Below are 20,507 nucleotides of genomic sequence, written 5' to 3'. Positions count from 1 at the left end.
ACAGCAACATCCCATTGTCTTCCTGGGGCATGTCTTGAGACGTCAGCAGCAGCAGCAGCTCAGCTTTTCCCTTTGCAGGGGCTGGTTTGTTTGCAGGTGATGGCCCTGCTCCCCGGGGCTCCATTATCCGCTGCTGCAATTACCTGATTCCCTGGCAGCCCCTCCTGTCCCTGGAGCTCTGCAACAGTGCACCGGGTCTACTGAAGTTTCAAGCACTGTGTGATTCACTCCTCCAGAGAAACACGATCACCTCAGGATTTTCTGATCCAGACAAGTGCAGACACCTGGAGAAGATCATGTACCAAGCCTCTGGGAGTGACGCTCCCCAAAGTTCCCACTTCCCTCTGCCAGCACGGCTCCTCCGAGGTTCTGTGCCCTGGCAAGTGTGGGTAAACACCAGGATTGTTCCTGCTGGATGATCTCAAAGCCCTCCCAACTGTCTGCTGAAAACACTTGCCCATTGCAAGGAAATGACTGTTTGTTTGTGTTAGGAGTCAGGAATGGGAAATGACGTGAACACTTAACTGTTTTTCCTGGTGTTTCTAAGAGGTATATTCAGTGTCTCGGGTCTTCTTTCCAAAGGTGTTCAGTGTTATCTGAAACTCTAGTATGTAAGTGCTTAGAGGTATGTGCACGCACATAAATATACATAAAATCAGGAAATACCTTCAAAATCTTCTGTATCCACCTGGTAACATTTTACTGGTGCCCTGCTATGACCATGCTGTAACATAACTTGATATGTTCTCCCTCAGTGCTGAACTGAAACAGTCCCCAGGTCTTGTTTTTATAACTGGGATAAATCTGTGATTCTGCAGTGTGCTGCAATCTCCCTGAAGGAGAAAGAAGTCAGAATTCACACTTGTCATCCTTATTTCACCCAAGCACCAGTTTTGTCTACATCTATTGAGTTACTCTGCATATGTAATTCTTTTTTCCTGTGTATTGCTCCTTCATTGCCTTGACAAAGAAGTGGTCCAATGTTTTTAGTCTTTTTGGTTGACAATAACTTTTTGTTCCTGATTTCTTTGGTCAAGGTTAAACCAACAATTTCTCTTTAGATTCCTTGAAAACTGCTGGCATCTGTGTGCTGTGACCTCCCCTGCCCGTGCACACACTGTCCTGCAGGACTGAGGCAGCTGCTGGTGTCAGACCTGGGTACAGTCACTCAGTGACTCTGGGTTCCTACAGGTGAGATTGTCACTTCTGCATTTCTGCACCTGCCTGGCACAACATGATCCCTGTCCATGACCAGAATGCCAGGAAAAAAGGGTTTGTGTTGGGCTTTTTTAATCAGCTTGGGCACAACAAAATGTTTAGCCTGGCTGTTGGGTGCTAAGATAAAGTATCACATGGCACTTTTATCTCCCCAACTTCTGCTCCGTTCCCTCACCTTTCCCCAGGCAGCAGCAGGTTAAACCACCTGGTGAAAATCAGAATTCACAGTGTAGGCACTGAGGAACAGTGAAGGTACAAGAACAGAGCCCTGCAGTAGCAGGAAAACACTGACCCAGCCACGAACTCAGGGTTGGAGAGAAGTGCTATGCCTGCAGCAGGCTCTGGCACACAGCCTTCTAAACCAGCTGGGAACCTTTTTTGGTTTTTTTTCTTAGTGAATGTTAATGTTTGACTTTATCATCTGATGCTGATCGATGGATGACACAATCCCAGTTCTTCCGAGAATAAAACTGGAGGAGCATTGTAAAAGAAAAAATGTAGTGGTTAACAACCTTTTTCAACTTCTCTTTCTCCTTTTTTTTTTTTTAAGAAACACTTTTTTGCATGGTTTCTTTGCATTTCCATGCATAAGCAGAAAAGTGACCCAAAACATGCAGGGGAAAAGAAGTTTTGATTTCCAAACTTTATTATTCATATCAGAGCATACTCTATAGACTTCTTACAAACAAAGATTTGTCTGTATGAATCCAACGCAGTAATAGCTGCCCTTTTAGAATTAACATCTCAACAATGAAATGTCAAATAAAGGGAAATACTTGTTGTATGAAACAAGATTAATGTTCACCTCAAATATGTAACTGGCATTTAAGGAGGCATTTCTGATAGATAAGAAGTCCCTGTGGTAGCTGTAGGGGGAAGGATGGAGAGAAATGCCTTTGCTATTTCACTTAGTTTGGTCTCTAAAATAGAGAAAATGATTAATTTTGTATTAGTATGAGTTCAGCTTCCATTAATGCCACTTCCATGCATCCCTAAGAAATGAAGGATCTGATTACAGAACTTGTTTTTATTGTCTAATAAGTGTGGTACAAAATGACTGTTGCAAGAAATTATTTCCCCAGGTAAGAAAATGAGCACTCAACGATGTATTGGTAATGATGAAGTAAGAAATTTGAGAATTCCTTCTTCACCTAAAATGAATGGTTTATTTCATAGTTCCACTGATGGAATTTTTAATTTTCTTCAATGATCAGCCACGACTCTCTGCCCTCTGGTAGGTATATACAGAAGTGTTATGTGCCAGCCTCAGCAGGACAACCACAAACCAAATGAGCGTTTTTACAGAAGACAGTTTGCTTTTATAGTGATCACGCACTGATGTGAACATAGACTAAAAATAACAAATGTTGTTTTAATAAGGATTTTTTACAATAGGCATAGATATAAAAGTTTTTTCAAATTATTTCACAGGTATCACTGAACATTTCGTAGCTGTCTGTTACAGAAGCACCGCAAAGTGCTTTGAGTCTTTCATTTATTATACACAGTTAAAATATATTACACTTCTGAAGGTATCTTAAATCACTGAACAGTTTTGCTAGCATCTTAATGAGCCAAATGGGAGTAAAAGGCAGTCCACATTCATGATGTGAATATACAGTAAGGTGTTTGACATCCTATGAACTCATGGCTCATGTTCTTAAAATAACCATGGTGATGAGACCTGAAAGACAAAAATTAAGAACTAAACACTTTTATTTAACTTGAAATAAAACATTTAAAATTAAGAGTTTACCCTGTCACAGGCCAGAAAATATGGTAGAAGTAGATAAACACATGCAGAATGCATTTATATACACACTTAGATATTACAAGTATCACTCCACATTTTGACAAACTCAAAAATCAACGCTGATGTGTGGTGCATCTAATAACTGAATGTCAAAGAGATAGAAATACTCCAAACAATTACTGATCTCTCTACTGGAAAATCTTAACAGGGAACTTTTGACTTGGGTAAGTGCAACACTAGCACCCAAACCTCATTCCTCATGGGGGCCAGTTATGGGCAGTGCCATTCAAATGCTGAATCATCAGTAAGGCAGATCAGTTGAAGGCTCCAAGGCTTTTTTCTGCTCTGTGAATAATAACTGATCAAAGACCAGTTTTAGACAAAGATGTTAAGCTTCCTTGTCAGTTTGCAGAGGGAGCTTTCAACAGATTCTTTGTTGTGACCTTTAAAGAGGGAGGGAAAACAGGAATGTTCTGATAGAGGTTAAAAACAAAACCAGATGAAAACAGGAAATAGGGGCTAATAAACCTACTCATGACACACTGAAAAGTTTCTTTTCATTATATGCTGATACAGGAAAAAGAGCAAATCTGCAGCTCTTAGCCATGGGTTATATGGCACAAGGTGAGGCAGATGAAGAACATAGGGGCTCCCTGAATTCCAGCCTTATGTAACATCAAAATAACAATCAGTTCTTGAACAATCTCACTTTCTGGCAGGCTCAGATGATGTCACTGTAACAGCCTTTCACTGCAGAAAGCTCAGCTAAAACCTACAGATCTCACCATGGATAAAGATGTTTCTGAGACTATTTTATCTCCTGCCACTCCACACTGATGGAACTTGGCTACTTTATGAAGATGGTAAAGGCAGAAGCACAACAGAACAGAGCTGCAACACTGCCTTCCATTAGATCAGTAATTTATCCCTTAAAGAGAAGTTACAGCTCAGCTATTTATTAAGGTCTGTATTGGTTCAGGCAATCAGTGCTCCCACAGCTGCTGGATCCTTAGCTTGGATCAATTCCACCATGGCAGAGGAACAGCAGAGGCTTCTGGAGAACATCCCTACAGCACCACTTGTGTAGGGACTTGCAGACAATAAAGGGTTTAACTCATTTCTGTAAATCAAATACTTCTTAAATATCATATAGTCCTGTTGGTGTGGTATAACCACCCTTTCCAATTAAATGCTCCACAGTCCAGTTGTACTTCCTTGTGGAACAAAGTGGTTTCAACTTCTCAAGAGCAATTGACTTTCTACATGAGCAAGAGTCACACACAAAAGAATCTGTCCATGAACACTAAAAGCACTGCCAGCAAAGAAGTCAAAACCTCTCAAAACTTCATAGGCAATCTAGAAACAGGTTCAGTTCTTGCAAATGTATAAAGTCAAAAGGCTTAAAACTGTAACTGACACCAGCAGAACCTGGAGTAATTTTCAAAAGCAGAGATAAAAATGAAGTGAGGATATCTGCAAGGTCCTGATCTGAGAATCCATCAGCATCAGCTTGGGCAAAGAGCCACAAGTGAGATTTCAAACCACTTCAGCAGATGGACCTGTGTGAGTCAGCAGAGTGTGCATGAACCATCACAAACTTGCACCTTTTCCCATCACTACCTCACCTCTAGCTATCAGTTTGGAGCTGCCTAGCTCTTTTCCTTTAAATCCTCATTTCTGCCAGGTAGTGGGTGAGGAAAACTTAGTGTGACTGTTCTTCAAATCTGAAATAGTTATAGAGAAATAGTCATAACAAATGAAATGTGCAACTCATCTATGCTAGCTAATGCAGGAGCAAGTTACAAATCAGGAAGAACTGTGGATGGTAGTGGTCTCAGACAGGGGTACAACAACTTAGTTCTACACATATCAACTGCTTATTAAACAGCTACTGAGAATCAAGCGTTAAAAAACAGCTCACAGGGGGCTGGAAAGAGAAATACAGTAACACAGTCTACATTCTGCAATAGAGTAACTATTGCAATGCAAGGATAAGAAACAGCACATTCCGTTCAGGTGTGTTGGCAGATGACTGTGGCTGGCCCATCATCAAATAAAGCTGAAATTAGCATGCAGGGGCCTGTGTGCAATAGATGTCAACTCAAATCAGGTCTAAAACACTTACAATAAGTAATTTATCCTGCTATCACCATAGCTACAAATTAAGGTGTAAGCTGAGTTGCAAAACAAAACCTAACATGGTGCTTTGTTTCCATCCAGTTTCCTGAGGCCACTGGCAAAGACAGGTGAAGTTTTCCAAACTCATAGATTTTGCAGGAAAATGTTTATAAAATCCGAAGTACTTACCTAAAACATAAGCAGCTACTAACTTTTGATTCACACTTAAGTGGAGGTAGAGAGGCACCAGGGATTCCATTTCCCCCAATGTAGGTAGCATTAGTGCTGCGACACACACCACTCCAAGGAAGACTGTGAGTAAACTAGGTCCCGACGAGGCAGTTCTGTTTTCTGAAAAAGAAAAGCAGCACCAATTGTAAGGAAGATCTAAATAATATAAACATTAAATATTCTGCAAAAATGTCTGCAGTACATGGGAGCTGAAATATCCTCAATTTTCCTTTTTGCTCTGGAGTTTGCAGGGGGTGGAAGACAACTCTCAAACCCACTCTTCTAAACCTTCTGCATTCTGCAGTGGAGGAGGCTGCTCCCTGTTCTGATGCTGGAACTTGTTTTCACATGACTTCCCAAACCACTCCCTTCTGGAGGAACAGAGCCTGCCAGGCCCAGTTGCTATATATACACACTCAGGACAGCTGGATGCCTCAGCAATCCTTGAGGTTTCCCTCTACATCCTGACTCCATTCCTTGATATGTTCCTTCAGTGATCAGTAATCAATCAGTTGGAGCCCCCAAAAAAGACCTGCACAGGCAGGAACTGCTCACACCTCCTGAACAAAACCTGCCTGCAGCAGGAGCACAGGTTCTTGGGCTAGATGAGCTCTCCTTCACTCTTTACAGGATTCAAGGGCTACACCTGAACCAGTCATTTAGATGCCACAAATCAGTAAAATTTGAATCTTACTTTAAAAACTGTGAGAGTGAACCACTCTGACAGTCCTGTATTATCAGAATAAGGAAATGCAAACCACAGACACTAAAGAGTCCTTCATAGTCTTTATTGTCCTGCACTTTAACAGCTGGAACCTACTCAAAGGCCCACTGTGTCATCTTTGAAAAGAGCTGTTAATATGTTAGCTGAATACCTCTAACCAAATCCTTAAGACCCATTGGAAAAAAGCCAATGTTTTTATCAACTTTTTCTATCCTCAGCGACTAGCAGTATGTGCTCTGTGTTAATTCCATAAATCCCTTATTTCCAGGTTGCAGGTTACATGCAAAACTACAGTTTCTTTGTTTGCTACTTTTTTTTTTTTTTTTTTTTTTTTTTTTTTTTTTTACTGCAATAAACTGTTTTTAAGCAGAGAAACAGCATTTGGAATAAGACCAGTATCAGATTGTTCAGGATGGCTCAGGCCCTCTGTCCTGGATCAACTATCACAGAAACATTTTGTTCTGTGAGCCCAGACACCTTTGTAGGTTTGCTTTAACTGTGTATCCTACTAATATCTATTATGAGGGTTTTTTTTTTTAATAAAAAGTGTTTCACCAGCCAACAAACTCAATATAAATAGTGAAACATTCATTTTAACAACATGAATACCCTCAAGGAGGTTCATCTATTTTCTGGAACTGGTTTTTGTTGTCCTGAAAAACATAATAGTGACAAGAATTTCTCAGTATAAATCAATAAAAGTAAGAAGAATGTAGACCATCAAGAATCAGTTTAGATTCATTTCAGGTACAACTTGATGCTTTATATCCTATCCCTTCAATTTAACTGTCTGGCCCAGGTTTTCAAGACTGTTGAATCTCTTCCTCACTGTGTGTATGAAACACACAGAGTTTTCAGCCACCAACTGTGCTCTTCTGTTCTTGTGGGACAGACAGAGGACAGGGCACAGAACAAGGAACACTTTAGATGATGTTCTGGCAATATTTCCTGCTCAGCAGGAAATGGGGGATTAAGGGTTTGGAACAAACTCAGAGGGGCATATGTTTTGAAAGAGCCCAAGGGAAAAAGTAACCAGCATCCTTTCACAGATAAATTCCCATTGTCTGTATGAGAACTCCTGCTCCAGTGGAACAGTGGATGCACTCTCCAAGGTATGACATAAAAACACAGGGCAAAAAAGGGTCTTGATTGATCAAGACAGCATAAACAGAATAGCCACAGTTTGGGTTCTTGTGTACTGTCATCCTCAAGTGATAAAGACAGCAGTCTTACAGGTAAGTAAAATGGCTTATTTTAATATGTATTTTTGTCTATATTTTAAAAATGTTTTTGAGTCTAGTACCTTGAGCTATTCAAAACTGATTCAGAACATAGGAGGGGAAAAAGATTTCAGCTACCTGGTTGACACAAAGTCTGCTCAAAAAAGACACTTTCAGCCAGGTGTTCTTTTATTCGTTTTTCCTCCTCTTCCTTTTGTTGTTGTTGTTCTTTTGCAGATGGAAGCAGAGTAGCAATAATCTCCTTTTTCCCTAATGCTTTCCTCTGGCTCTGCTCAGACACTTGGAGACGGAATTTATCTATGACACCATAGTAAGAAGCCCGAACGTCTCTGTGACGAATCACACTGTAGAAAAACAACATTTTCAAACAGATGATCTGTTGTGGAATTACATCCTATATCACAAAGTCTGCCCTGTGTCCCCCCTCCTCCAGATAAACTGGAATAATCCAGACCTCCATTACCTCCTTCACCACTCAATGTTCTTGAAGACTTGATCTTACCTCCTCTCTCTCCTCCTTATGTTTGCTTTAATTCCCAAATATAAATGCTCCTGGCCAGACAGGACAGTTAAGTCTTTATCCCAAGCCCATTTTTGCCTCAGTCTGAGGCCCAGCTGCCAACTGATGAAACATCAATTATCTGAAAGATGCCTCCTCCTCATATATCAGTTGTTTGATGCTTTCCAGTGATTTTAAAAGGTATTGAGGGGACTGGAGTGGCCAGGGAAGGAAAGGAGTTGGACAGGTGTCTGGCAATCAACAGTCCAGCTTCTTGAGGAAACCAGGCTCAAAGCTTTACAATTCTGCTTTCTCAGAAGCAAAACTCATTCCCTGTATAGACAAGAGTCAGCTAGGGATTTTCAAAATCAGAAACCCACCACTGAGAGAATGTTTGGAACCTATAAAAAGCACAGCTTTAAAATAGCACTGATCAACAGCAAAACAGACCTCTGAGCAGTGCTGTGCTCAACTGCCTCCTCTCTGCACTTGTGATTCATCATGAGAATACATATCTACTGTTGAAAAGCTACAACATTTAGGTTTTGAAATGGTATCAGAGCTCTTAGGGTAAATAAGGATTTAAACTATTTTTCCAGATGTTTTTTTGTGAAAGATTATTCTAAGTTTCCAAGATAACAGCAGCTGATCTGAAGAAAACATGTACAAAGAAAAAGGTTGCCATCTCATGAGGGGGAAAAAAATGACTCTACCCTTAGTAACACAGAATAGTAGTTTTACAATTGCTTCAAGGAACCAATCTTTGTGATACTATACACATTAAAATGCTGCAAGAAATGGATCTTTGTTTTTCAGTCCTTATTTAAAGGAACTATATCACATCAAGATCTCTACAAGCATTAGCACGTAGCCAGTGCTTGCAAGTGGTATCTGGTTTGAATAGACTATTCAACACAGAAACAGAGCCCAAGTCATCCCCTCAGCAAGAGGCTGCAGTGATGTTTTACATCACTTCAGAGGCGAAGGAGAGTGCCTATGACAGGCTTTCAGCAAGTGGAGTGTTGGCTGGGCAACTGCCTCCACTAAAACAAAAGGCTTTTTCCCCCCACAACCCTAATTCATACAGCTCTTAGCATATCAACACAGCAGATCAACTCTGATTTCTTCCTTTAACACTTTCTTTTAATTGGTGTTCCTACTCCTAGTGCCATGGTACCAACTACCAACCTAAACAGAATCATTACATAACACTGTGCTAGGGGAACATGTATCTGCTGCCAAGCAAGGAGATATTTTCTGCAGACCCTTATAAACAGATATATTCTCCTGTTTCTTTTTAGAGATCATTGCATAATTGGAAGCTCTGTAGAATATCTGTTTATCTGGCAAATGGCCACACTTGCATAGTACTGCTCATATCCTAGCAGTAAACACTGTCCTTAGACAGCAACCACTGAAATTGGAGGGGGGAATTTTGCTGCACAAAAATTCCCCTTGGAGCATGTGTCTGTCTTATTTTCCTTTATTTAATAAAACACATTTGTTTAACCAAATGTAATCAAACTTGTGTAAATGTCTTCTGAAGAATGAAAGAGCTCACTGGTGCACTGGTCTATTCTGACCTTTTTAGTTCCATTTTCAGTATTGTTGTCCCTGCTTACTGAAACCTTCTTGCTCCATGTTCTAAACTTCCTTTCTATTTGGTGAGTCCTTGGAATTTTTCAAATTGCACCTAAGGAAAACAGTCTATAGGAAAAAAGAGCCATTCCCCAAGAACAGTTATTACTTATCTGACAAAGGGGTTTTGTATATGGCCATTTGTTAGCCAGAGATTCCAGGTAGTGTTTTATACATAAAGTTCAGTCTGCTCTTTTAGGTACTTCAGATTTTCTTCAGCTGTATCCATACATCAGCACAGAAATAATGTGGCAAATAGAAGATAAAAAGAGTTGGTCTATTTTAGCTTATACACCTACTCTGTTTCAGCTTTCAGCAGCCTACAGACCCTGTACATTACTGTGGTCACTTAAGCAGCCTCCTTCTGTTCTGAGTTACTGGGTTGACACCTGACAGGAGAGAGGAAGGGCAGACACAGAGATCTGAGAATGAGATGGGTGCTCAGGGTGAAAGGTAGGCAAAACTACCTTTATTAACATGGCCCAGGAAAATGTGCTCAGTAGAACTGCATACATTTACATTTTGCCAACCTGCAAACAAGTATTTGTCACAAACAGATCTCAGCCCTGGGGGTTTTGCTTTTTTTGTTATGTCTAACAAAAAGGTGCTCAGAGAAGCTCATGTTACTCTCACTCCTGGTTTACAAGCTACATTACAAGATGCATTTACTGGCATTTTATTTATGCCCAAAGGCAAAATTAAAGAAGGACATATCTCCAATATTGTAATACCTCTGCACTAGAGGGAAAGAACAGCAAAAATCAGAACCACAAGTATATAAGAGATTAGAAAACATATCTTCATCCAACTTATGTATTATAACATGCATGCTGTCATTTACAACCTCTTAAGTAATAAAAGAAATTAAGGTAATAAAATTTTGTATATTAGGATAAAACCCAACCAACTGCTACTTACATATCAACACAGCACTGAGGCTTCACTGCACCAGTAGCATCCACCACCGCATATTTATTTGGAGTTGTACAAAGAACTGCAAGGAAAAGGACAGGAGTGGTAACAAATCATGAACTGATACATCACCAGCTTCATCAACAGATACATGCAGAGAGACGAGCTTGGTTTTGTCATAGATACGATTTGTTACATGAATTATAATTGGACTGTTCAAGATCATCAACTAGCCCTTAAATAGAACTTAACCTAAGAAACCCACCTTTGAATTTTAAGGCAAACTCATAGGGGTTATATAGAGTCAACACCTGCTTGTGTGTTGACTGGTCATCTGCATAAAATATAAGTTCTGTAGGAAAAACAAAAACAGGAAGATTTCCTTCCACTAACTCTGGCTGTCTTTTTTGTTGCTGCATTGGCACTGAATCCTCCTTGCTGCTTCTTGTGTTCTTATGCTTTTGTATCCTCAGAGACTTCAGCTTTTGAATCGTTTAAGAATTCCAAAGCATTTTGGCAATTCTAAAGGAAAAAAATGGGAAAAAAAAAGAGAAAAGGCAAGAAGATTATTTCCATAAGTCTATACTAAACTGAGTCAATTAACAAAGGTGCAAAAATATAAAACATGATGCTTGATTATGAATCTACCTCTACTTATGTTCCTTCAAAAATACTGAAATAGAAAAAAATATTTGCACTGTGCTTCCATCTATTTAATAAACTGCTACAAAATAAATGGATAAGCACCTCTCCAGTGTATCAGGGCAGCATTTGGGGGCCCAGTCCACAATTAGGGCTGCTTATGCTGGGTCTTTGCAACACAAACCAAACAATGACAGCAGAAAGAAATCCCATCCTTGCCTCAGGACAGTAACACATCAGAAACACGAGGGCAGAAATGAGGAAATGCAAGGACAGTGAGGCAGCAGGAGTCACTGTTTGGGCAGGAACCTTTCCATGGGGATGACCTCCCTGGATGAGGTATAACAAGTTAGGAATCTTCTCACCTAGGCACCCAGGAATGTCAAATCCGGATTCAGAACAAAGGAATGGGGAACACCTTCATGTCTTGTTTAAACCAAACTCCCTGTTCCAACTGCATATGTTACAGGTAATGAATGGGAAAATGCCTGGGATGAGTAACAGCAAACAGACTTGGGATTCACTATTTTATTAAGAGATGACAGGTTTTCTAACACCACTACCTCTAACCAAAGTACAATCATCACAATTCTCCCTCTGCCACCCCCACAGTTCTGTTTTATTTTGAGTGACATTCCAGAACTAAAACCAGAACCAATGACCCAACCAAGAAACAATCCCAAATGTAATTCATAAAATAAAATTAAGTCCAGACTCTTCAGCACACATACCATTGACTTAACACATGACAGACAGAACAAAGTCTTTCTCCTCCACCAAAGAAGGTCATATTTTACTGCAGCTTCTATAGATTAATTATGAAACTGAAGGTGTCCTTTGAGGTCTAACTGTATAGCAAAAATATTGAAACAACAAAAATTTCCTACTGACTCACTAGATGCCATTTCCACTTCCCATAAAGGTTTTTAAAATAAGGTACATTTTACCTGTTCTCAAGCTCAATACACTGGATAGTTGCACTTTAAAGAATTTAGCTTCTGAAATTTCTAGCAGCAAATAGCCCAAACATTCTGAACAATCAAAAACAAATACTTGTTTCTGCATTCTAAACACACGACGATCACATCTCCAAGCACCAGATACATATTCCACTTGAAACATGACACACATTCATGTGTTTACAAAAGTATATCTGTCATGCCATCAGATTTACAGGTTCTGATTCTTATTCACAAAATAAGCCTTTAATTTTATTTATTTAGTTATTAAAATAGCAAATTATCCCTGTAGAATTCAAATTCATGGATCTCACTGGAATGTCTTTCCCCATGATCGAGTTCCTTTTCAGAGCACAGGTTTGTTTCCACTTCACTGAAATGCTACTAATAATATTCTGAAAACAAATCCCCAATGACAGTGTTCCAAGCTGATGTTCTGTTACCTTATTAAGAAGAGTCTAGAAAAAGAAATGGCTCCCTAAGTGGCAATTTGGGCTCTGACTGCTTCTTGGAATTATGGTGAATCCCTTTTGTTTCAGAAGAATCAACAAACTCTGGAATGACTTTGTACAGCAAGTGGAAGTATTATGTCTTGAACAACTTAATGCACTATTGCAAAGTGAGTTTCATTGTACTAGTCAAACATTAAGACTATATGAAAAGCTACTGTGGAAAAACTGCCAGCACACAGGAATACAAAATACCTTTTGATGCTTGTCATAGGCAGAAAATTAAGAATTATTTATTTAAATTTCTTTTACCAAGTTAGCTCAATGCAGTATGCAGTAAGAATATGGTGGAATCTTTGGTTCTCATATCTATCTACACTCTGCACATCACGTGTAACAGAAATACAGGCAAATTTTGACATTAACAAAAGGGGTTTTTTCCCAAATAAATGTTTTGAGCTACTATTAAATCAACAGCAAGCTACTGCTACACAACTTAATTGACTATGTGTAATAAAAATTTCAAGCATTATTTATAATAATCAGTATTATTTTGATGCTTTGGTTTTTTATTTAAACACTGCACATGTTTCGTTCCAGTTCCTGGCTCCATCCCACATCTTCAGTTTCTTCAGCCCAGTCTGTGGCAAGTGTTCAGTGTCCCAAACCCCACAGTTCTCAGTATCAGTGGAGGTATGGATCACTACACCTATCAACAGGCTCATTTTTGTTACACATCTGTGGACAACGGTGTGCAAAGCTCCCAGGATTCCACAACCTGCATGAGGAAAGCCACCAAATCTTAAAAAAGAATATCCCATTATTGCTTCCTTTTCCTATTGAACTTGGCTGGATGAGGAGCTACCGCCCCAACTTGCAAAAGCAACGTCTGGCAGGGCTATAGCAGAACATTTGCTGACACAGCAGTGTCATTCAGGGTATAAATTTCTATATTCCTAAGCAAGCAACCAGCATCCTTTCCAAGACAACAGTTTTAGCTTAGAAGTCACCTTGCTGGGACATGTCACCAAGCGACAGCAGTAAAAGCACTTTTCCCAAAGACTGATGGACAAACCACACATATGAGAGGGAGATGTGATGGTTTAGTATTGATACTCTTGATAACAGCACACCTTTCCCATCAACAAGAAACTACCAACACTTTTACAGAGGAAGTTTGTATCACCACAACTTCTTAGCCCATTTTAACCCCACAGCAGCTCAGAAGATCACGTACCCCAGACAGTTCATGAATAGAAACTCAGCTGCTGCTCTTCTGCACCACAACCACTAAATTTTGTGGTCAACAGCCACACGATTACTTGCAGCACAAAGGTAAGCACGAGCAAATCTGCCCCAACTCAGGATCTGTGGTCTCAGGCCTGTGAGCTGCACTGCACAGATGGGCTTCTCCCAGGATGGAATTCCCACAGGAGCAGGGATCTGTCACAGGTAACACTCCCCAGGGCCAGCCTGCAACACCTGAACAATGCCAGCTCACTTCCCAGCACCCTCTGAAGTCATGACAAACAATTGTCACTGGTATTTTTTCAGCACAATAGGGATCTTTCCTCCGTGAAGTTACTAAATATATACTGCTGGTGTCACAATAGCACAGATCTGCCAGTGTTTCCTTTGAAATCCCTTTCTTCATAAATTTAACTTGACAAAGAAAAACATGAAGCAAAACGTAACTTCTCTCCAGGGTCAGAAATAACATCCATTGTGATTTGTTTTTACTTAACAAGTATCTGTTGAATAAATAAATCAACTGAGGAACTTTTTTGTTCCTATTTTAAGTTCCAACAGCCTCATCACCAAGGCTTCCCAGTGCATTTGTTGTTGTTTTTCTTCATAACTGCAAATAACTCTACAGAATGTCATCCGGTAAACACTTCATTCAGAAGAAAACCTCTTTGCAGTCATGCTTTCACGGTGCTGCTTTAAAAGTTGCCTAATTACAGTGTAATCTACTTTTGTTACATCTCATGATCTACCTCCTAAATCTACACAAGTCTGTCTACAGTTTATACTCAGTAAAACTGATGTTTTTCAAGCACATATTTACCAAATAAACCACAAAGTCTTCATCAAAATTCCCTCCTCTGCCAAGCTGAGCAATCACTTTAAGCTACATCCACATTCAGCATGGAATCTGAAGCACACCATAAACGTTTTTTTTTTCTCCAAAATGTTTTGAAGGCCTCAGTGTGCACTTACGCAAACCAATGTTTAAACTACCTGCAATTATTTGGGGACGTCACCCAGTGATGAGAGCAGAGCCAGCAGCCAGGATGGCTGGATTCCATTATTGCCAACTCTGTCACTGACACTCCATGACCTTGAGCAAGTTGGTTAACCTCACCTCAATTTGCTGATCTATGAAGGCACGCACATTCTACAAAGTATTTCAGTAGGTGGAAGGTCCCCTTTGAACCTGCAGAACTGTTCTGATACTTCGCAAAACTGCTACTGTTTACCCCTTCACAGGATGATGAGAAATGTCACCAGTAACTGTCTCCAGGATGCTGCAAAATTAAATAGTCCCGGAGCATTAACTACTAGCACGGATGATCACACGCATAAATCATGCTGACACCGACAGCAAAATTTATTAGCGCCACATGATTGTTTTAAATGCTGAAAAGGTGACTAACAAAAGGAAATATTCAAACACAACTAAGAGGCGTGAAAAGCAGTGAAAAATTAAGTAACAGCTGAGCATTGCTTCTGATCCATTCTGCTACAGGCTCGCAAGGATCGTAGAGAAGACATTCAAGGGCACATGTGCTTTAGTGTCTATTTCCCCACTTTAAGTTTGTGTTTAATGCACTAAACTGGCTGATTTTTAAACGTGTGTTGTGCTCATTAGCGCTGCGTGGCCTCAACCCGCCTCGGATTAACAGAGGGGAGCCCTCTTCCCCGGGAGAGCGACGGGAGCCAGGGCGTTCCGAGCCGTGCCTGCTGCCGGCAGGGCACGGCGCTAATTGCACGCTCTTAATTGATCCTCTTTGTTCTCCAGCGAGGAGCAGCAGCGATACGGGCTGAGGCAGCTGCGCGATAGCGGCGCCTCCCGCAGCCGGCCCGGCCCCGGCCCCGGCCCGCACCGCCGCCCCTCACAGCGAGCCCCGGCCCCGCGGGGAAGCGGCGCCAGGCCGGGGCCTCGCAGCGCGGCCGCCGCCCCGCCGCCCGTCCCGGCCGCGCTCCCGCTGAGGGCAGGGGCGGGGGTCCCGGGGGGTCCAGCCCGGCCCGCCGCGGCTGCCGCTCCGCTCCGCTCGCCCACTGCCGCCCCCCGCCCCGACTCACCCGCCCGGGGCCGCTGGTGCGGGCTGGCGCGGCGCCCCTTTGTCCGCCCGTCACTGCGGGCAGCGCTGGGGCTGCTGGGACCGACCGGCCGCCGCCGCCGCGTCAGCGCCCCGCCCGCCGCCCGCCCCCGCCGCCATGTCGGGGCTGCCCCGGCGCGCCGGGCTCGGCACCGGCACCGGGTGTTCGGCACCGCCCCGGCAGCGGGGATTGTGCGGCCGGCCCGGCGCCTCTCACCTGCGGGGAGCTGGTTGTAATAATACTCCACCTCATCCCACGGTTCCCGAGGTCTGGCCCCGTCCCGGAGGGGTTCCTGCCCCTGTCCCGCCCATCGCGGGCAGGTTCCCCGCTGGGAGGGTCGGCGAGCGTCACCCCCGGCTGGACCGGAGCTGGAGTGTCGGAGCCGAACATCCCGGCGGGACCGCCCGCTCACCCAGCAGCGCGGCTTAAATGGGACACTGTCCCTGTAAGCACTTCCATGCTGTTACCTTTGTTCTTTATTCCTCTTATTTACTTAATGTGCTGTCATTCAGTTAGGCCGTTTGTGGACTTCAGCTCGTACTATGCGTTATCCACTACATCACCTTCCCTTGTTTTCCCCAACTCCCCCTCTGTGTAATACAAACAAATCCATGTGTAATCATCACCCACTATCATCCCAAACTTCAAGATCTTTAGTACAGCAAAATGTTTTTGTTGCAAGTCAGGTGTATAATTAAGGTTTATATTGAGCCACCCAGTACAGGATTGCAAAATCTTTTACCCATTACCAAGCTTCACCCCTTAGTCAAATGAACACACATCCACGGTGAAATAAACACAGCAGCCATGAGTGTTTCACAATAACATCGTGAAACAATCCAGAACAGGAAGTAATATATTTTAAATCATGGAAGACATTAAACAAAGAAATTCTAAAAAGTATATATTCCAACTTAGGCAAGGTGTGTCTATTAGCACCCAGCTTTTTCTGCAGATCTAATGGTTCATTAAGAAGTTCAGTCTTACAGCCACAAATTACATAATATTATTAAATTATTACATAGAGAAATTATAATCTTGTCAGAATTTCTGAAAATGTATGCAATGAAAACTGGCAAAATATTTTGTTTCTTGATGAGTGTAAATCACTTCAGATTTTTACATGTTTAAAAATAAACTGGAATTATTGTTTTTAAAAAGATTATCAGACTTCAGCCTTGGAGGATTTAAGGAAATTATTATGATTTTATTATTAATCCAATGGAGGGTATTCCTCATTTTGGAAACCTGAGAAGAAGCAGCAGACATAATCATGCTTCAGAGATATTCAAATTAATAACAAACAGAATCATCAAATTAAAACATAATCTCAAATGGCTAGACTTAAAAGCACATTAATTGGATAAATTGGTATTTTCCAGTTCATCCAGTTCATTTACAAAGAAAGTTCAGACTTTCTAAAGGCAGATGTTACGTCTGCATCTGTAAGTTGCCCAGGATCCAACTTATTTCTGTCACGTTTGATAAGGTTTGCATCCACCTGTTGAAAATCAGGAATCTTCGCTGGTCTCTCTCCTCTCCCACCCATCGATCCCTACAGCTAGTCCAGGTTGTTTTGTGATTTTCAGAAGCCCTGTGTTGCCTCCAGTTAAATGAGAAAGTTTGTACGAGTGTGAGCAGGACCCGGTGGTGCTCTGTCCTTGCTGCTGGAGCTTCGCAGAGCGCAAAGCCACATCCCTGGTGATTGTCCCTTGGGAGGGACTCTGCCATCCCTGCCATCCCCAAAGGTACGGGCGTGCCATGGCTGCTGAACCAGCAGAGACTCCTGCCCAGTGTGGCAGAAACAGGAGTATCTCAGATCTGTGCCGAGTTCTCTCCTTTATCATTAGGTCATTAGTTTTCTTGCCTTCTCCTTTTTGGGCTGCTTTTTTCTGCCCCAAAAATCAATTATTTCTGCTATTAGAGGGACACTGAGGTTACATTCCTTGTTATGATGTTGGTAGAGCAGGGAAATGATGAGAGGAGAAAATATGGACAAAGAAGACAACAGAAATAAAAATGCAAAGGATCAGAGACATCAGATGCAGCAAAGAATCTGCAAAAAGTTTGTCAGGTCACCTTAACTGTGAACCAAGGTGTAAAAAAATGCTGTTCCTGCAGCTTATAATTGGTCCTCTGATTTCTTACCTACCCTAGAAACTGCTGTGAGTTACCTAAAAGCATTGGCTAGTCTTCTGTTACATAAAATTCTGCCTCCTTATAGCATGAAACCTGACAGTGGAGTGTGCAGAGATGGAGTGCTCCTGAATGACTCTGTGGTGGTTTTGGTTGCTGTGGTGATTATCCATCTGTTTAAATACTTCATATGGGAGATTCACAACTCGTTTATCATGGAAAAGACTTAAGTTGTGAGAAACACAGCATTATGCCTGATTCCTGTAATTTTTGCACACTTGGTTAGCAAAATATTCCACTTTATGTGTCATGGCATAAGGACATGGTGTAGCATTTATAACAGAGGGTCCCATGTTTGGGTTCTGTATTCACCACTAGCCCAGTGGGTCTGGAAAATTGGCCCTGTGCAGTTACAGAGTCTGACTGCAAACACTTCACAAGGGGCCTCCTTTAATGAATCCTCAGTCTGAAGAAGTCACATGGATGAAATTGTATATTTACAAGATCTGATGTGAAAACAACAAGCGAGCAGATAGGAGAGAGCTAAACACTTTATATATCTGAATCTTACCTATAGGTTGCAATGCATTTAATTCTTACTAATCAATATTCTTAATGTGATGTTTTGGGGTTTTTTGACAGTTCCCTTCTCCATGGCACAATGTGGCAGATCCTCTTTGGCTTTGAATTAACTCAGGAAAAGGAGTGACATATCTGCCTTTCCATTTGCAGTTGGGTTGTCTTTCTGTAGAAAATGATTGCAGTTTTCTTTCTAATTACTACCAGTTTATTAAAAAGTCTCCATAACAAATATTTTTTTCACTTTTAAAGAGTGACAGAAGAAACAATACTGCATTTAAACGACCACCTTAAAGCAGCATACATATTCTGACTTACAATAGAAACAATAATTGTTTAACCTAAATTGTTCAAGGTGTTTCTTGTAACTTTAATTCACCAGCAAAAGTGTTTCGGTTTTGTTTTTTTTTTTTGACTTGCTTATGTGGCAGGTTTTCAAATTTCCCCCCTCCAGTGGCAGCAAGCTGTATTCTCATCCCCTGTCACTGGGGACTTAGATGGATTCATGAGTATTTTTTGTTTCAGAGGTTAGCCTGTTTGTTTTTATGACTAATGATGTGGACCTTGGGAGCCACATATCACAGCACCATTGAGGAAATATCTAGACTTCTGTTAAAGTGTAATCCATTCCCGGGCATGCCTATACAGGGAGTTGAAGACAGCTCAAAGCCCTGTCTGCCCATGCTCCCCACTGGCTGGAGCCAAGCCAGTTCCATCTTAGGAATCTTTAAACTCATTTCTCTGCCTGTGCTGCTGCATCCCTGAGATGTGCCTATGGACATGGTGAGCACAGTATGCCAGAGAGCCACATTTGCTGCAGAACAGATACAATTATTTGAGGGAAATACGTCCTAAAGGGTTGCTGTCTTTAAATTACTCAATGTAAACAAGGGCAGGTTTCATGCATGCTCAGTGTAAGATCTAAGGGATCAAGTACCTTTCAGATCTCATACTGAGTGAATTTTGCCCAAAATGTGTTTGCTTTATGCTTCAGACAGGCATCAGGGTTCACTTCCTTGTACTTGGTCTTACAGTTCTTCATGTGGGAGCTCCTGAGGTGCTGTGCTCCTAAGCTGTATGAAAGAAGCCATAATTGAGTCTTAGACACCATGGTATTTATAATAATTTTGAAACCTCAGAGAGAACAAACATTCAGAGGTTTATAGACAGTCATCATCTTTATGAAGTGTAGGATCTATTTCTGCATTGTCTGCAGGACCCTGCTGAGAATCTCTGTGTCCTGCTCATCGGAAAGCTGCAAACCCAGCATGGGCTCTACTTTTTTTCAAGGATGTGTGCATAGATCTCTTATAAATAAGCAGTTATGGTTGTTTCATTAGACCTCTAATAACATCTCTATTTTATTTTCCTTTCAAAGATGTTTATTCAGTGTTGACACATATTTATAATATCATCTCAACAGTAAGAGTCTATCCTGTCAGATTTACAGCTATTATAAAATATGATGCTATCTGCATACAAATGGATAGTGGGAACCCTACAGACATTTCTCCTATTATTACTGCCTAAGGAAGCAATAAAATTTAACATTTACCATTGGAAAACACCTGCAGAGATTAAATTAAAACTAGATTATATGCTTATCAGTTATATGTTACAAAAGCAAACTCTTTAGAGATTAACATAAAAATCATTGTTATCAAAATCTTATTAAAAGCTTCAGTTAATACGCTCCGTTTTGCACCTCCACTGCTCAAGCATTCTCTGTGTGTGACTTACCGAGCCTTTGTGCAGCTGTAGGGAGGGGAGGCAGGGCAGCCTCACCACCAGCTTTGCTATCGCCTCAGCAAATGCCTGCCCTGATATTTGGATTTCTTGCTAAAAGCTGTCTGCAGGTACCATTTGTCCTTCCCTCTCTGAGCCTGGCTGCTCTCTGAAGGGCTCTCACACTGCACACTCTGTTCCTTGAGCATGGCGCCAAGGCAGGCTCCAGGCTTCTCGTGGAGTTCTGCTGGGAATTACTGTGGAGAGCACTTGTCCTTCCTGCTGAACTTGTTCTTTAGTGTGGTCAGCAGGACCAAGACAAGGGATTTTCTAAGGCTGGAAGTCGAGGACAAGGAGCT

General features: G+C 41.5%; 1 protein-coding gene and 1 long non-coding RNA gene across 3 annotated transcripts; both read right to left on the bottom strand.

Moving 5' to 3' along the window:
* Window positions 1–1,846: 1,846 nt before the first annotated feature.
* MOSPD1 (motile sperm domain containing 1) lies at window positions 1,847–15,830 on the bottom strand. Of its 2 annotated transcripts, none has more exons than XM_072928981.1 (6): window positions 15,691–15,830; window positions 10,600–10,856; window positions 10,341–10,416; window positions 7,403–7,629; window positions 5,279–5,440; window positions 1,847–2,923 (listed from the first exon to the last, which is right to left on the bottom strand). In XM_072928981.1, the coding sequence occupies exons 2-6, from the start codon at window positions 10,751–10,753 to the stop codon at window positions 2,871–2,873; spliced, it is 672 nt and encodes a 223-aa protein (XP_072785082.1). In that variant the 5' UTR covers window positions 10,754–10,856; window positions 15,691–15,830; the 3' UTR covers window positions 1,847–2,870.
* Window positions 15,831–16,535: 705 nt separating this feature from the next.
* LOC140684160 (uncharacterized) lies at window positions 16,536–20,507 on the bottom strand. Its single transcript, XR_012055963.1, has 2 exons — window positions 20,164–20,507; window positions 16,536–19,496 (listed from the first exon to the last, which is right to left on the bottom strand). It is a non-coding gene; the product is annotated as an uncharacterized lncRNA (long non-coding RNA).

Source organism: Taeniopygia guttata, chromosome 4A (genome assembly GCF_048771995.1).
Source record: "Taeniopygia guttata chromosome 4A, bTaeGut7.mat, whole genome shotgun sequence".
NCBI lineage: Eukaryota > Metazoa > Chordata > Aves > Passeriformes > Estrildidae > Taeniopygia > Taeniopygia guttata.
The sequence above is the reverse complement of the archived record's forward strand: the minus strand, read 5'-3'. Positions and strand labels throughout refer to the sequence as shown.